A 19,037-nucleotide genomic window follows, 5' to 3' on the forward strand; every position below is an offset into this window, starting at 1 on the left:
GTCTTCTTCTCTGATCAAACAATTTTGTCTTCTACTCTGATGAATACAGTGTGTACCTTAGCGGATATTCCATGAATTGCACCTTATTAAAAATATTCATTCCGTGTCTTTTTTGCATTTTTTTTTTAACTTTTAAATGATCCTGCGGGCCTAATCAAACCTCCTTGGGGCCGGTTCCAGCCCGCGGGCCGTATGTTTGACACCCATGATTAAACGGTCTCGCCCAACCCTAATGTGGTTTAATTGTACACACGCTCTTATAACCAAGGATGTGACTGTGTTCAGCATTAATCACGTTCAAACTCATATTAAATGGGAGCCATCACGTAGCTGTCACCGTTTAAACGGCCTCTTATTAATCCTAAATAAACGTAAACTGTTCTAGTTGGCTTTTTTTTTTTTTTGCTGTCACATCATACAGCACAGAGAAATGAGAAATTGATTTGATGTGTGTCAGACCTTGTCAAGTTCAGGGACAGAAAGTACATCAGCAGTGGTAATCTTGAATAATTTCCAACTGTTTGAAAAACATGAGCAATACATGAACAATTTTAGGGAGGCTGTTCAAGTGGCTAGACAAATGAAAGCTCACCTGAATCTGCTGACCTACTGAAATATTCAGTTGCTGTAAAACTGAGTGGGGTCCTTGATCTGAAGGCAAAATATGACAAAATATCATATTATCTATCTATCTATCTATCTATCTATCTATCTATCTATCTATCTATCTATCTATCTATCTATCTATCTATCTATCTATCTATCTATCTATCTATCTATCTACACACACACACACACACACACACACACACACACGCACACACACACACACACACACACATGCGTGTCCATGCTGGAAGCATTTAAAATAGATGCTGCCGAGTGATCCAATCGAAGAATTAGTGCAGGGAAAGGAAGAGCTTGTGATAAGATTTAAGTCCCAACAAGAATCCAGGTGCAACATGTTTATACCCTCTCGGTGTGCAAACAAGAGCCGGATTTTACACGATCAAAACAACGTGGAGCGATGGAGGCTTTTAGCCATGGGCTTTACATGCACATCAACCCATGCATGTATTTGGCTTGGTAGCGGTGCTGCAACAAACTAGTAGGCTTCACAGGAAAAGAATGGAACACCAAGGGAGAACGTGAGGGTCCAAGGCAGCTGCAGGATTGTGGCTGAATGCCCTGCGTGTGTGCTGCCGAGGGTTTGGCACTGACACCGTGAAGCCTGCTGTCCTGGCTGGAGTGTCCCAGGCCTGCTTGACAACACACGCATGCACACGCGTGCGCACACGCACAAACACGCACAGAGAAGAAGGGGTAACTCAGGATATGAAGGGCCAGTAGTCAGAGTTGATTGTTGTGTGACTAATGTTTCTCTCCAGCATCCATCTGTTCCTGGGGCCCTCTCATGCGAGTAGCTCATGAAAACTCCTTTTGGCCCCTTCCATAACTCCCTCATCATGAGCGATAACAGATAAATTCAAAAACGCCAAAAGTCATTCAAAGCTCTCCAATGGTCATTTGCTCCATCATCAAGCTGAGCGTTAATGGAAGCTAACAGTTGGTGTCGCATTGAAAACTTTGCGTGCTTGCATTGCAAAAGGCGTTTCATGGAAATTACTGACAAAAATGTACCGTATTTTCCAGACTATAAGTCGCAGTTTTTTTCATAGTTTGGCTGGGGGTGCGACTTATACTCTGGAGCGACTTATGTGTGAAATTATTAACACGTGATTATGTCATATCACATGTTATTTTCGCATTAAACCACAAGAGGGCGCTCTTGGCCTGTGTTGATAAATCGACGATGAGTCTGACGTAAGCGACGTAGAAGAGGAAGCGGCGCATCGTCTAACTCCCGAATTGGGGGAGTTGTTTAAAAGTGACACAGAGGATGAAGATTTCATTGGATTTAGTGATTTGGAGTGAAACTGATAGTTTGGTAAACTTGTTAGCATGTTCTTTATCCTAGAGTTATCTGAACAACTCTTAATATGTTACGTCATTACTGACATTACCAGGCATGTCAGTCATGTAACGTTAGTATACCGTACACTTATTCAGCCTGTTGTTCTCTATTTTATTTTTATTTTAAATTGCCTTTCAAGATGACATGTATGTTTTTGGTATTGGATTTTATCAAATAAATTTCCCCCCAAAATGCGACTTACACTCCAGTGCGACTTATATATGTTTTTTCCTTCTTAATTATACATTTTTTGATTGGTGCAACTTATAATAGGGAGTGACGTATAATCCGAAAAATACGGTACTTGGTGTTATGTATATGAGCAGGTGATGCACCTGACATACAGTAAGATGAGAAAAATACAACAAACAAACACAAAAATAAATCAGTCCATGGTTTACCCAAAATGTGCCCAAAGTCAGCTGGGGCTGTCTTAATGTGATCCTGAAATAAAAGTGGTAGAAAATGACGAATGAAACGATGAAAATATCGAATTTATGTCCATCTGTGTGTTTACCTTCTGTCACAGAGTGGCACTTACCGTATTGGCCCGAATATAAGACGGTGTTTTTTGCATTGAAATAAGACTGAAAAAGTGGGGGTCGTCTTATATTCGGGGTCCAGACATTATCCCATTCACGACCCTAGATGGCGCCAGATATCATTGAAGCGAATGCTGAACTTGACTCCCCAGGCCAAAGCAAACCCCTGTTACGAAGAATAAAAATAATAATAGCGGTAGCACAAAGAAGTAAAATAAAAAATAGCGGTAAGAAAGAAAATAGAAGAAAATAATAGATGAGATAACAGAAAACAGAAACGTAGCGACAGTCTGAAGAAAAGTGGGTCGAAGATTGGCCAGGTTATGGTGTAAACTTCAAGATGCTTTTTCTCTCAAATATATTGCTATAATTATTTGTTTCAGATGTACTGTAATTATTTTCTGTATAAAAATTTATTTGGTGTTCAAAAAGTCTTTTTTCAAATGAGTCTTGAAAAAGAGGGGGTCGTCTTATAATCAGGGCCATCTTATATTCGGGCCAATGCGGTATTTATTGATTGGTTGATTTTACTTAACGGTTTCTTTTTCGAAGTTTTCTGATGTGAATCAGGGCAGGAAGCAAACAATGAATGTCAAATCCACTGTTTTTGTAGGTTAATGAGGACCCGCTTTGTGGGTCATATAAGCAAAACAAAGACGTAGAAGGGATGTCTCGTTTTTGATTCAGACATTCAGACATTCCCTCCAGGGGCGGCACGGTGGTCAACTGGTTGGGACGTCGGCCTCACAGTGCAGAGGTGCAGGGTTCGATGCCGGTTCCAGCCCTCCTTTGCCGAGTTTGCATGTTCTCCCAGTGCCTGCGTGGGTTTTCTCCGGTTATTCCAGTTTACTCCTACATTCCAAAAACAAGCATGGCAGGTTAATGGAGCACTCTAAATTGTCCCTAGGTGTGAGTGTGAGCATGAATGGTTGTTGGTCTATGTGTCTTCTGTGATTGGCTGGAAACCAGTTAAAGCTGTACCACGCCTATTTCGTAAAGACAGATGGGATAGGCTCCAGCACGCCCGCGACCCTTGTGAGGACAAGCGGATTAGAAAATGGATGGATGGACTTTCTCTTCATTAATGTCAAATTGCAATATCAGCTCTTCATCCTTGCTCATCAGTATTCTAAGACATTTAAATCAATGTTGGCCAAAGTCTGGATTTCTTGCATGTGTGCACTACTGGGGGTGTACGATCGCTTGCAGACAAGCAGCTGTATATGCACACTGTCACTCACATTTTCAGAGCAGTGGCAAAGACATCCAGCCTTCTAAATGAATAGATTGTTGCTTGAATGGAAAACTAAGGGATGTTTGGGCAGGAGAGGAGAGAGGGGGTGTAAGTAAAGGGCAGGAATTTGGAGAGGAAACATAAATGGAAGTGAAGAGAATGAGCACGGAAGGGACACCAGAGGACAAACACTCTTCGTGAAAACAGCACATCTCGTTTCATGCATGTTCTGGCGAGTCCAAATCGTCTGATGTCCCCTTGCGACCTTGTTTGTTCCTATTGAGTTGTCACGCGCTGCTGAAGTGTATGGACCTTGTTGCTCCTGTTGGATATATGTACATGTGTTAATCTGTGAGCCCCGCCCCCCTTCCCAGAGCCCCACCACCACACAGACAATTCAAACTGTTTGTTCATACTTTGGCAAGGGACAGAGCATGCGGAGTGTGAACAGTTGAGCCCTGACAAAATGACATGTTTGCCCAAGGAGCTGGCACTGCAATTGCGTAATGGTGTGTGTGTGTGTGTGTGTGTGTACCGTGCCAACCCTGCTGTTTACCGTAGGGGTTCTAAGAGAATTGTAGGCAGCTGGCAACCGTTGTTTTTTTTTCTTCTTCTCCTTATCCGCTAGTTGCGGTGGGCAGTGTTTGCTGCTCCACTTAATGTATTGTAGGAAAACATGAAAAAAAAATTGTTGTTGTTGTTGATCATGACAAGATGCAATAATATGCCTCCAGCAGTGCGCATATGCTCTCCGTCTACTCTGCACTCGCAAATGATATTTTTATGGACTTTTGTGAGCCATACAGTAAGTTCATCCATTAAAAGTAGAAATTGTTAACTAGACTCAATTCAAAGGAAGACATTTTGGTGTTAATAAGTGCATGCAATTTCAGGTCATCAGGTATCTAGGACAGTGTTGTGCATGCGGTTGACCTGGACTGTTTATGAATCGTGGCCATTGTCAATATGTGTTTATTCTGATGGTTTGGTTGATTATTATTATTTTTTTTAGATGTCTGCTATGAGTCTTATTCATATCAGGCAGAATGAACTTCAAACAACACTCCAGGATTGCCGTTGGGTGAAAATTGACTCATGGTTTAAATTTCCCACTTTCCCGCCGAATTGAAACACTGCCATTATTGTTGTATTTATAGCTCAGAAACAACATCCTTCTTCAAAGTTAAACTTTATTTTGAACGATAACTGGCAGAGTTTCTTTGAGGCAAACTAGATGCGGGTCGGGGTAATAAAGCACAGACACCACTGGACTCCTCCATACCATGTTGGTTGAAGCATGAACATATTTGGCATTCATTCTTACTAGAATATGTATAAACGTAATTCCAGCGGTGATGTTATTCGAGTGGCAATGAAAGAAGTTATTCCCGTCCAGGCAGATGTTCTGACAAACCAGCCAGAAATAATGTTTAGGAGGATCTTGACGACTAAATAATAATGATAACTGATCATTTTGAGTGATTTGATCTGTTAATTTTCTCTGCGAACATCACACCAACATTTCTTTCCTTTGTCTTGTTTTCATAGGCTTCCTGCCAGCGGCCCTGGGATTTTGACCAACTGTTCTCTTTTCTATGCTTTCCCAACCAATTTTGGGGGAATATTTTGGATCGTAAACAATTTGGGGGCGACCCTTCCAAAACAAAGTAGTAGTAGTTTGCTGCCTTGTGCGCTGACCACGCTTCGGCTTGTCAACATTAGCTGCCAGGATGGAACGTAGCAGTTGGAGTGGCAGTGAGAGTCCCGGGGACGACATCGACAGATTGAGTGACTCTGGAGGGGACAAGACAATGGACGGGGACCCTGAAGGGGTGTGGAGCCCTGACATTGAGCAAAGCTTCCAAGAAGCCCTTGCCATTTACCCGCCATGCGGAAGAAGGAAAATTATACTGTCGGATGAAGGAAAGATGTATGGTGAGTGCTAATGAACTAAATCACTTCAGGAGGAATACTCACTCATAAATTGTACTGTTTTCATTCAATAATAGTCTGCATTGTAACAGCAATGCCCCAATGACCTGCCAGGTTTGTTGTCCGCTACAAATGAACACCTCACCCCAAATAGAAATCTCCTTTGCCCTCAAGAACAAAAAACAAAACAAAACAAAACAAAAAGCAGTGCTTATTTACTCTGATTTATCCATGCATTGATGCTGAAGTATTGTTCACACATGGATATTAGATGTTGCTTTCTATGTGGCTAACTAAAACAGCAGCACCTCTCCAGACATATAACAGCTCTTCAGATAATAAATGTGGAGGCTTTTTAGATGCCACCTGGATGTTAGCCCCTCTCAACCTGTTCCACTGTGTGGCACGATTGAACAACTTGTTTCTGCCAAGCAATGCATTTTGCAATGAATCAGCAAAATGCAAACATGTACCTGCATAAAGCGATTAGGCCATGTTCACAAATAAAGGCCTCACCCTAGGACGCCTGATTGTCTCTACTATTATCACACTGTTATTATGCTACTGATGAAATGAAAACAATCTGTTCAACCCTAAAAGTGACTGACTTCAAATTAATTTAATCTATAACATATAGGAACAACAATACATGAGAATGCTATTTTGATTCTTTGCGCCAATGGAGTTACCCCTGAAAAAAATTCTATCAACTTCTGCGGGAGCGCACACGCAATGGGTGAAAGCGGTGCAACATTACTTGCTTGTTTTCATTTAAAGACACGAAGAACACACTTCCGTGTTATTTGAAAAAGCGGTTTTATGAACAAGGTTGTGGAAAAAAAGTGCTTGGATTCAACGATCGATAGCTACGCGGAGAAGCAAATGAAAGCAAGCAGCCTGCTGTGCTCACTTGCGTTCGCTCGTTGACTCGAGGTGCGTTCAATGACCACTCACACAGTAGGACATCGCATTAGCGATGGATTCAATGCCCCAAACAGCAATTACTGTACTGGAACGGAAACACACTGCAGGGAATATCCGGAAGAGTATATAATTTGTTGCATTAAAATCAGAACATCCGCATGTCAACTCAAGGTGCAGGGGCAGAGGATGCAATCTTCCTTCAGGAGTATCTACGTTGCCACGACATCGGCAGAGTGCTAGCATTAGCATTAGCATCTCGCTTCGATGTGCTCAGCTCAAACCTTCGATGGCCGCAAAGAATTTTCGAATGAGCAGTTGCTGTCTGGACTTGTTGACACTAAAGTTTGATCGCTGCAGTTATCTCAATAGTCATTCTTATATTTCTTTATTGATATATTTAAGGTGTAGCATAGATATGACGTCACTGATTTCTTCATCGTCAAGGACAGGTTATGCGGGAGTCACCTTGTGGTCAGATAGAGGGACTGCAATTGAAAATGTAAATGTTACTCGAAGCAATCTTATTTTCCCTCTACGTTTTATTATACTGTACATACACTTAACGGAATTATTGAAGAAATTATGATGATGATGATGATTACGATTATTATATTTCATACTCATACTCCAGCAGGATTGGCACCAGGAATATACCACCCCTTTAACACAAATGACATTTCTTTCCACGTGGTAATTTGGTTTCAATCTAATTGGAATACAAGGCCCTATGTAAACGTGAATAGTGATCATCTTGATGTGTTTACAGAACAAGTAATTGGCAAACAAATGCTTTTCCCCCTATTTTCTAACTTGTTACAAACCACTGTAGTTACTGAGTCATAATTTGTTTGTGGATTTTCTGCAGTGTCTAATTGAATCAATGTCCTGTTTTCAATTTAAAAAAAGGATAAGAAATTAACAATTGTTAAATATCCATCCATTTTCTAATCTGCTCAACCTTACAAGGGTCGCTGGCGTGCTGAAACCGATCTCAGCTGTCTTTGGCCCGTAGGCGGGGGACACCTTGAACTGGTTGCTAGCCAATCACATGGCACACACATGTTTTTGGAATGTGGGAGGAAACCGGAGTACCCGGAGAAAACCCAGGGAGGCATGAGGAGAACATGCAAACTCCACACAAGAAGGCCAGAGCTGGAATTGGACTCTGCACCTCTGCACTGTGAGGCTGATGTGCAATCCAGTCGACTACCGTGCCACCCCATTGTTAAATAAATACATCAAAATACATCTAATTAATCAATAAAATTTAAAAAGCAACTGATTAATTGATTTAGAAAAAAATGGTAATTATAGCTCTAAAACCAAAACCGTTTTTGGAAATACTGTACTGTAAAATAATATTGCTTGAGCGCATCCTCAGGTGCCTTTGCCGGTGCAGAATGTTTCGTCGACATTGTGGGGTATGTACTGTATGTACAAAGACGAGGCGTGGAGACTGTTCACGTTGGTCAGTGCCTTCGCCAATCAGGATGCAGAACGCAATTCACTGTTTAAAAGCATGAAAAAAACTGCACAAAAAAAATCCGTGAAACACCAAAGCCGCGGAAGGTGAACCGCATTAGAGCGAGGGATCACTGTATTGTATATTGCGTGGCTTTTCTCAAGGTCCTCCGGTTTCCTCCTACATCCGCAATCCTAATGGACAGAAAATTAATGGATAAAACAGAGCCAGAGTTCTGTTAAAAGCCAAAACTGTGGTTTTCTCAGATTACAGGCATGGGGTGTCAGAAATTTGCAGAATGGATGTAACACTGTCAATGTGTGTGTGTGTGTGTGCGCGTGTGTGTGTGTGTGTGTGTGTGTGCGCGTGTGTGTGTGTGTGTGTGTGTGTGTCCGCGTGCGTTCGTGCACGTGTGTGTTTTTGTCTGCTTGTATTTGCACGTGTGTGCGTATTCATCATCGTCTCCCAACCCTGAGGTCCTGAATTCAAGCCCCCAATTTTGCGACCTTGTCGAAGTGTCCTTGTGCAAGAACCTGAACCCCCAGTTGCTCCTGATTCTGCCTCATCAGTAGTTAAAGGAGGAAACAGTGTAAAGCGCTCTGAGTGCCAAAAGTGGAAAAAGGCTGTATGGGTCAGCCCATTTATTATTTGCATTTACCATCACATCTTGTGGCTGTAAACTCGTTATAACCGTCACTCTTGATGACCTTTGCGCACCAAAAAGGGAAACCATTTGAGATTAATCTATCAAGTATGAACTAATCTGGACATGCTTTGTGGACCCCATACACCTGAATATATTCGCCACAGACAACTAGTCCTTCCAAATGCGGTTGATTCCCTGTCTTAATGATGACAACCTGGAATGGCAATTTCATATACTGTACAGTATACGTTTTGCCAACCATTTCACAGACACTTTTCATCTGATTTATTTATGCAAGGTAATGCTGTGAAATTCAAAGTAAGCATCCGCTCTTTGTAGTGTGATGCGAGTAATGAATCCTCTCCCAGTCAGGGATATTGTAAAAAATCCAAGTCATTCTTGGCGTGAAGCAGCTCACGTTGAACAATGGTGTGACATCGGCCAAAAAAAAAAAAAACCTGTGGTACATGCGAGGCAAGTTGTGTAAATTGGGCTCATTTTGGAAAGGAAGGTCAACCCCTGAAAAAATTATGGAAGACATCATAGTTCCACAGAAGCACACAGAGATGGCTGAGCTTCTGAAATTCACCTACGAATATCATTGCGAGCCAGGAAGCTTCATCATTCCAAATCTAGCCAGAAAATTGGGCACGCCAAGGTCAGGAAACTCTTGAAAGTTCAATCGCGGACTACCAAGACAATGTAAAGACAGTTCCATGAAGTCCACAAGGAGTGGTCGAAGGAGTCGCCTGTGGGCAGGCTTCCCATGATGTGTTTCTCACAGCAGGCAGGGTTACCCGTAAATAGAGGGCTTAGCTTTGTGATGACCACATCCGACAAGGATGCACCCCAAGTGGCCATGTAGTGCTGAAACGTGACCCCAAGCCTACACTGTTACAGCCGTTGTCCACACGGGAGAGCTGAAGAGCCCAAAGGGTCCCCACGACACACGGACACCAGAATGTGTGTTTGTACTTGTGTGTGGGTGCATGTTTGAACTAATATAATAATGAGCAGATGGTCCTCTGGCTGCCACCAGCTGTGCCTCCCTCTCGCCCTTCTCTCTGCTTGCAGAGTGCTCTCTAGTGAATTCTTTATTATACCGTGTCAGATCGCGGCTTCTATAAGTAGAAAAAGAAGATCTTTGATTTGAAGTACTTCTTTTTCTTTAACTCCTGATGCTGTTGGAGTCTTTTGTGTGTGTGTGTGTGGGGAGGGGGGGGGCGCTTGCTTGGTAGTGCTACATGGCCAAAATCCATTTGGCCCAAATCCATTTGTTCTACAGCCTTACTCTCTTCTTAGTCCATTTTGAAGATTATCGTGTGGGACCTCTTCGTCTTATTGAGGCTTTTATCTTCTTGTTTTGCTTTTTGGGCCCCGTAGTCTTTCTTTGGTCCTTTCCCAATCCCTCCTCATCTGTGTTCTGAGCAGCAGTGGTCAGCTGCTTCAGTGAAATGCTGTGCTAAAGCCACCTCACGCCACCTGCTCAGAAACAGGCACAGTTTGTGAACAGCTGGTGTGCATTGTGAAGAGGATAGTTTGCTCACATTTATCAGGTACATCCAAATAAATGTTGTTGCTGCCTTGTATCTGTTGGATGTGTCAACGTTTGCTCACACTTTTCACAGTTGTCGCTCGATACGCATGCATGCACACTGACAGCAAAAGCCCTTCTCAATTGCTAAGTTTGGTTACAATTAGAGTTTCACGTTGCCTTTTTTTTTTTAAGCCAATGCACAGAACCGTATGTGAAATCTTCAGAAGGAATGAGCAACAGTTGGCCCAAAAAAATCAGACTAATTGGTATGATTACAACACAATAACTTAGTATAAGAACAAATCACACTGATCGCTGTTCATAAGTTCCAAAACATTTGGAAAAAATGCTGTCACATGCAATCTGGAGCCAAAGAAACATGACAATATATGCTATGTTATATGTCCATCAAAACTTTGTTTCATGGACTGCCTTTTCCAGCATTGACGCTGTGACACTTTCATTTGTAAAAAGACCTATTTGGTCAGCATTTTCAAACTCCAAATAGTGAAAACATTTTTTTTAAATCACCTTTGAAAAGCTCAAGCAACACCATTAAAGACGGCATACTTATAGAAAACTAACTTTTATACAGATCATTGTGTCTCAAGTGTGAAATTAAGCATCCAAGAAAATCTGTGAGCAAGCCGTTCTGCAAAGAAATTAACAAAATGCACAGAAATATTCTGTCAAACGGTGATAGTTTGTAGTCCTTGCGCTATATTGATGAATGAGTGCCACACACTTTATCAAGACACCGGTGGGCTGTTTTAAATCGCGGAAGGAAAGTAAAAACAAAATCGCAATATGTCTCCTTAAATCTTGATCTAAGCCTACAGTATATGTCCAGATTGCAAATTTGATGATTGTTAAACTACCTAGAGCTGGCAAAAACATGGAGTATTCTGCAAGAAAAAAAAAAGTTGAAAGCCTGTACTACTTAAGCGAAAACAGAACGTATATTATCTGAGGACTCCTAAAACCATTTTCCCGACACCTCACTGTCATTAATGGTGGTTTCGTGTGCCAGTAAAGTTAGAATGAGCTGCAGATGAGCAAAAAATGAAAGAGGTAATATCTTAGTGTGACAGACCTATCTGGGGCTAAAAATACCCCCCACTGGCTGCAGGAAAATAGGCTGAAATAGAAATGGAAGAAGAGATGTGCATGGATGCCGTGATGTTCTTGTTGAAGAAATGCGTCAAAAATTAGAAATGAGTTGTTATCAAAAGGAGCAAGAATAACAAGGTGAATAATGGGGGATTTGTGGGATTATGGAGCAGAGATTTAATATAATGAGCAGTAAAATGACACACATTATAAGGATCGACAATTCATGTTCTCTTTAGAACAGGCTGAGTTGTGTATTTATACAATACTCTGCATTCACTCTTCCCAAATGCTCTTTATAGCATTTAATTCATACTTAGACGGGCCGGTGGTTGACTAGGTAGCGAGTCGGCCTCACAGTGCAGAGGTGCAGGGTTCGATTCCTGCGCCAGCCTTCCTGTGTGGAGTTTGCATGTTCTCCCCCAGAGCCTGCGTGGGTTTTCTCTGGGTATTCCGTTTTCCTCCCACATTCCAAAAACTTGCATGGCAGGCTGGTTGAACACTCCAAATTGTTCCTAGGTGTGATGTAAGTGTGAGAGCGAGTGGTTGTTCGTCTCGGTGTACCCTGTGATTGGCTGGCAACCAGTTCAAGGTGTACCCTGCCTGCTGTCCGAAGATGGCTGGGATAGGTTCTAGCATGCCCCGTGACCCTTGTGAGGACAAGCGGATCAGAAAGTGGATGGATGGATGGATGGCTGTCATACTTAAACAGATTTTTTGTTTTTCCTGGACTCAGTCACACCGGACAATTTTCGGTCAGTGCATCATCTGCAAATTTGTATTATTTCTGATATTTGGCTTTTGGCCAAAATCACATTTAAAATCATTTCACACCACTTGAAAATACTAAAAAAAAATGATTTTTTGACCACTTTTTGGGTAATTTTAAATGTTGCATCCATGACACAAATTAGTCACTGATGGTACAGTGGTCCACTCACCTGACCAGCGAGCGGGCAGCATGGGATCAGTTCTCACTGAGTGACGGTGTGGATGTGAGTGTGAATGGTTGTTCATCTCAATATGTGCCCTGCGATTGGCTGATCACCAGTTCAGGGTGTTGTCCGTCTTTCACCCAAAGTTAGCTCTGAGAATCTCCAGCTCCCCCCTGTCACCCCGTTCAGGCTAAGCGGTGTTGAAAATGGATGGATGGATGGATAAAACAAATTACCGGTATATATTCTTTAAAATGTAGTTTCATGTGTTTTCTTCAAAGTTTTCTTCCAATCATATACTGGTATTGAAAACCAAATTTGTCATTGACATAAAAAAAATGTCCACAAAAAATTTATTTGCCTTCTGTCAAACACTGTTTCTCAATGTGAGCCCGTCAGTTTAGCCAATTAGAATCTCTAAGAAAGTTACCCTTGGAAAAGGCACACTAAAAACAAAGACACATCACGGGAAAGGGCAATCCTTTGCATAGACTGACAGTGAACAAGGAGGTGCTTGGAGGTACAACATAAAGTTAACAGTTCACCCCGAGTCTTCCTCAAACACTCAATTTTTTTGTCTTATAATAGATACCCTCCTCATGTTTGTCCACACGGGCATGAGTGAAACCCAACTCTGGGCCAGAGTTCACATCCTGCGGGTCAAAACGTCTTCACTGCTGATTTGTTTGTTACGTCTTTACTGTCACCCAGCAGTGACAGATTTGCGTGTTTTCTTTGGATTGGTGTTGCTCTCTTTCTGTACGAATACAAATACTTTGATTAGAATCATTTGGAACAACCACTGTTCCTTACAGTGTGTTCCGGGGCTTCTGTTGGTCACGGTTAATGACCATCTGACTTTGGCCTTGAAGTCTTTCACTGGGCAAGTACAGCGGGAGGCAGAGTCAGGAAGAGGGAGGGAGCAGAAGCCTATTCACTTGGAGAGGGACAGAGGAGGGGAAAGGGAACAGCCAGAACAGAAGATAGATCTACAGTGGGAAGAAGTGTGTGTGTGTGTACGTGTTGGAGAGTTTAAAAAGAGGGAGGGCCAGCGAGAAAGATGTGTGCCGCAGGGTCAGTGAAGGATGATAATTCACCGTTAAGCCTCCTAGAAAGACCAGCTGGCCCCTCTGGAGTCAGATGTCAGCCTCCGAAGCCAGGGCTTGTTCTCTGTGTCCATGTGTGTGTGTGTGTGTGTCTGCACGCACAAGTGTGTTGGCAGTCATGCATGTATGTACATCTAAGTGTGTGCGTTCTGTTGTCAGTGGCAGCGTTTGACTGCTGGAAGGAAAACACCTGCATGGGGAGCTGTAGATTGTATCAGTCTAAGCTGCCGGCTGCCTATCTCAGTGAGAGTGCGATTGGTCAGAATACACAAACACACATGCGTGCACACATGTACACACTCACCATCTGCTTAGTTAGTTTGGGCTATTGTTGGGAGCCATTTGGGTTGTGTGTTGAGGTTTGGCTTTGTGCTGATCTTGACCATCAGTTAGCCAGCTGGCCTGATTTTGCTTTTTCACTTGATTGGAACAGAAAGCACTGTAGGACACCAACCAAACAAGAGACTAAACACCCATGTTTACTAGTTTGCAAACTAACGAACACATCACATAATTTTTCAGACAGCCTCGTCCAAAAAAAGAAAAAAAACCCCGATGTGCTTTATAAGGCATATTCTACAAAGACTGAACACACACACACACTTTATCCTTTATTGCTTCTTGGGCTGCGCTAATCTATACTAGCCAGGTCATGCTGTGCTCCCTATTCAATTGGTTGAATTATTCAGCATTGTCAGTGTGTGTGTGTGTGTGTGTGTGTGTGTGTGCGTGCATGCACTCACACATGTGCACCCATGTAAGCATGGTTACAGCTGGCTTTGGTGCTTTCGTTAATCGAGGGGTGGCCAGTCTGCATGAATGCTTGTATTGTTGGGTCATGTGTATTCAGAGCCACGGCGTGTTATTGGTAGTGCCTGATTGTGTGCATGTGTGCGTGTGTGTGTGTGTGTGTGTGTGTGTGTGTGTGTGTGTGTGTGTGTGTGTGTGTGTGTGTGTGTGTGTGTGTGTGTGTTTGTGCGACTCGAGAGAAGTATGATGATCCCAGCTCCATGGAGTGAGGCTGGCTGCATGTTACAGGGTCACTGGATCAGTAATGCCAAATTGTACCACTCAGTGTCATCTGAATTGTGATTGTGACGAAAGAAAAGCTAAATAAAGTATATTTTGGACCATAAAACAATCTTAAAGTCCTTAAATTTTCTCAAAAAAATTGACAGTGCGCCTTTCATCCTGTCCACCTTTTGTATGGATGGATAACAGCTCATTAATTTGTTGTCTTTCATTCAAATTCCTTCCGATTACATTCTCATTCTTGTCCACATGTAATTGCTCGCATGTTTCCATATTTTTGTGATACCAGAGCTAGAACTACTTCTTGCTTGCGTGTCATGATAAATGTCCTATTAGCTTAATGCTGCGGTCAGACCTAGTGCGTGCTAAACATTTCTGGCAGCACGTTTCCAATTTTACAATGTGGGTCAATATCATTGCGGTCTGAGTGGCAGAGCAGTTAACAAGGTAAACAAAAAGTGACATTTTTTCCTATTTACCCTCACATTGATGTTCGCGTTGTCATTCTCATCCGCAGCAGCATCAAATCGCTACCAGGCATCTGTGCTTTCGTCGTACGGAAGCTCAAGTACTTGTTGCGTCTGTGTCTCAGAATCATGGGAAACGTAGTGCGTACTGCTTGGTCAGACCAAACGCACGTTTGCATTGTTATGATGTGGGGCCGTGAAGTAAACGACACAGCCATTTTCCAATATCCGCCGGGGCCGAGAAAAAAGGTTGGATAATGATGAGTGCAGGCTCCAGCACGCCCGCGACCCCTGTGAGGATAAGCAGATTAAAAAATAGATGGATGGATGGATAAGAATGAGCGCTTGACTTGCTTACAGCTGGTAACCAAGGTAGCATTTAGCATTAGCCAAAGTAACAACAAAACTGCTGGTCACCAGTGTAATTACTGGTGTTTCAAATTTTTTTTTTCGTCTGTTGGAGGATCCCCTCTTCTTTTCCCCTTGACCCCACCCCTGTGTAGTTGCACGGCAAACAAACGCAAGTAAGACACGTGTCGCTACCCGATATTTTGTGTCTGGTCTGAACCTCGCATAATAGCGCTAAATCTATCAAATAAACATATCGTACAATTAGAATAAACTATTTAACATACAATATACCGCAATCCTTCTGGGGATGAAGCGGTTCATATAATGGATGGATGGATGGATATTCAACATAAAATGTTTCACAAAGATAATGCGTCACATAAGGTGGTGCAATTTATGAAACAGACTCATTGTGATGTGCCCACTAGTCTGGAAAATTCGGTAGTTGTGCGTGTCTGTGTACATACAGTCCAGCAGGGGAAATAATTCCTGTTTTGTCTTTGCTTTCTAGGTCGAAATGAGCTTATAGCAAGATACATCAAACTCCGCACAGGAAAAACGCGGACAAGAAAACAGGTACGCAAGAATGAGGGTGTTTGGATCCGGTCAGCATGTTTTTTTTTTTCAATCACTTCATTGTCCCATATGTACGTGATAATATACAGTTTTGCCCATCAAGACAAAGTAAATGTTGTTGGTTTCCCTATACTTAACGGTATATTGTATATGTACTGTATATGAGAGCAATTACTACTAAGTAGGAATACCTCAGCCCTTGGTCCGGTGTTCCATCTCTGCTCACTCAATTGATGCATGTAGACGGATCTAGTCTGTTGTCAGGGGACTAGTGTGTTTGCGTGGAAAGAGTCCTTTCATAACCATGGTAACCCACTGTTGGTTGTTTCCTCCGCTCTTTCTGTCATCTCCTCTTCTCTCTTCGACTCTTTTGCATTGGCTTGTATTCTACTGTACTCTACACTATTTGTCTCACAGGTTTCCAGTCATATCCAGGTCTTAGCCAGAAGGAAATCAAGGGAATTCCAGTCGAAGATAAAGGTAGGATTGTCACGTTTTGCGAGGGGGTAGTTGGAGGACCCCAAAAAGCAGGGAGGCAGGGAGGAGAAGGGTGGCTGACCAAAATGTATTTAACAAAAATGCAAACAGGAGTACACAGGAGAAACTAACTCAAAAACCCATTCAAATAAAGTCCAGCAAAATCACAAGAAATCAAAGCAGCAAAAACCTAAGACAGAAAACAAAACATGACACGTGCACACAGCAACAGCAACAAACAAACAATAACAATGAGCGGGGAGTCCTTTTAAACAAACAAGATAATGACACAATGACCAACAGGTGTGCAGCTGCAGGCGGAGCCCTACAGTGCCACCTGTTGGCCACAAACAGAACCATGACAAGGATAAGATAAAGGAAATTATGGTCCCGAATAAATGGAGCGTGTTGCAAATGTTACCATGCTGGGAGTACCCGATAACAACTTATGACAAGTGAAGACACAGTAACTACCCTGCTCAAAGAGCAAGAACCAACTATATGCAAAGAATGCTACTTATGATTCTTCCTGTCTAATTCGGTTCTTATCATCCACTTCCTCAAAATCTCTTATATCCATACATTAATGCATATAAGTCAGTTTTTTCCACTTCAGAATCTCGCTTCCAAGCCGGGTTTCCACCAAATGTTGGTATTGTTGTACAGTGGATACTGTTGAAGACACGCTGGGGTCTGTGAGTGCCTTCTTGTGTGTGTCAATGCTATTAATTGAAGAGTAAATACTGTACTTGCCTGTGGGCAAACTTTCCAATAAAACAATCGGAGTAGACATTCAGCTCACTGGGGGTTTGAAGACAGTATGGTTCTGGGTATATAATGTTGACACATTTTGCTCCTTTGAATGCTTGCCACAAAGGCCACATCGCCACAACCGAACAACTAATTGGAAAATGCTGTTGACATCCTCAACATGGGAGATCCACCTTACCATAAAGTTGGTCGGGTTCTGTTAAAAGAGGTTAGACACAGTCTTACTTAAAGCACACGTAGGACTCAAATAAACCTTTAATTTTACATGGTAACCACATCACATTTGTGCTTAAAGGAAACCTCGTATATAATAACAGAAACAACATTATTTTCCAGATTAAGATGAAAATATTGCATAGTTTAACAATTTATTATGTCTGTTCTGGAATTGTTCATTATTATTACTAAGCAGCAACATTCATAACACACATCACATCCAGTTTGAACTCTTCCGAGCAAGGTAATATTACATGTTGTTGATTGACCAATATTAAAGTGTTGTGTGCACCATACACATAAAAATCATACCTGATGTGACACTGCTCTCAATCTTTAAGTGGCACCCAGTGAGTTTTCTCCGTTGGTTGGCTGTCGGAACACAAGCACAAAGTTCACTGTTTGTTTTGCCCAGTTTTTTGACTTTTTGTCCATAATCTGAGAGGAGCACATATAAGTTTGGTAGTAATTTTCAGCCTAATCTTGTGTTCCTCATCCCCAGGTAGGTGCTGGGAACTGGACCGATTATCACATACAACCTCCTCTGCTCGTCCGGGGTGCATCTTCAAAACATAGCCCTTGAAGTCAGACTGTACTTCTTCTGGTTGTTAGTACAACCAGCTACAAGTTCCCAAGCCGTGCAACACATTTTTGAATGTCACAGGGACTTATTGGCGCTTTGAATAGGAGATCAAATGTTCAAATATGCCACTCTGTGAAACGAAAGCCATTGGAACAAACGGAATAGCCGCTCCCATAATCATTTCTACACGGGAGCTCCCAGGAATAAGGTGGATCTTCTGCAGTCTACAGTGATGCTGTAAAAAGGCATATTGCATGTCAGTGATCCCCATACCAGGTCTCATGTAAATAAATATTGAAAAATCTACCTATTTAAAAATAAATAAACAAAAAAAGATTAAATGTACAACCCATTCTGCGGCTCTTTCTATCCAACAAGATTGTCCCTTCTTAGGATAATCTTAACCCTTTCATGCACCCTGTAACCTGATAACATGATAAGCTGTCCACTGTAGTAACCGCTGCCCCTGATAGGGTTTAAAAAAAAACCAACCCTCTATGGGCTTGTCTCGCTTGTCTTTTAATGGCTCGGGCATGTGCCGAGGTTGTTTTGATGGGGTCATTGCTTCATTTGCGAGCCTGCCACGACATATTACGTAGAGGAAGCTGCGAGTGCAAATCAAGTTGCAATAAAAACGAACCTGAAGTACAACTGCACATGTTGAAATTTGAAGGCTTGTTTTCTGTCAGATTTTTTGGCCTGTACCCCTTTTTGAAGAAGCTCTCGAAACACATTTGCCGCTGGCCTCCCACCCCATATTTTTGCTGGCTTGTGTGGTGGATGTTATCGTATTTCATTTGTAAATATGACAGCAGCATGCATTGTACCCTCTGAATTATTGTAGAAATCAGTTCATCCATCCATCCATCTATCCATCCATTTCTGATTCGCTTACCCTCACAAGGGTCGCGGGGCATGCTGGAACCCATCCCAGCTGTCTTCGGGCTGTAGGCGGGTTAGACCCTGAACCGGTTGCCAGCCAATCGCATGGCACACAGAGACGAACAACCATCCACGCTCACAATCACCAGTCGACCACCGGGCCCACCCAGTTCATTCAATGTATCATCATTATTATTATCATTGTTATTATTATTATTATTATTGCCTCCCATGGATGCTGCTGTGTGAGGTATGGGCAAGGGAGTGTATGTCACACGA

The 19,037-nt window shown here is 42.4% G+C and overlaps 1 protein-coding gene across 1 annotated transcript in view; it reads left to right on the forward strand.

The window, feature by feature from the left end:
- The window catches only part of LOC147205749 (transcriptional enhancer factor TEF-1-like), a 54,899-nt gene that overhangs the window by 12,671 nt on the left and 23,191 nt on the right, over positions 1–19,037 (forward strand). The window contains exons 2-4 of the mRNA XM_086109058.1: positions 5,300–5,686; positions 15,765–15,829; positions 16,247–16,309. Of these exons, the coding sequence (XP_085965184.1) occupies positions 5,482–5,686; positions 15,765–15,829; positions 16,247–16,309 (333 nt within the window). The 5' untranslated portion in view covers positions 5,300–5,481. The remainder of the gene's footprint in view (positions 1–5,299; positions 5,687–15,764; positions 15,830–16,246; positions 16,310–19,037) is intronic.

This window comes from Hippocampus guttulatus, chromosome 4 (assembly GCF_054856545.1).
Source record: "Hippocampus guttulatus isolate MCC_2025c chromosome 4, RoL_Hgut_1.0, whole genome shotgun sequence".
Taxonomy (NCBI): domain Eukaryota; kingdom Metazoa; phylum Chordata; class Actinopteri; order Syngnathiformes; family Syngnathidae; genus Hippocampus; species Hippocampus guttulatus.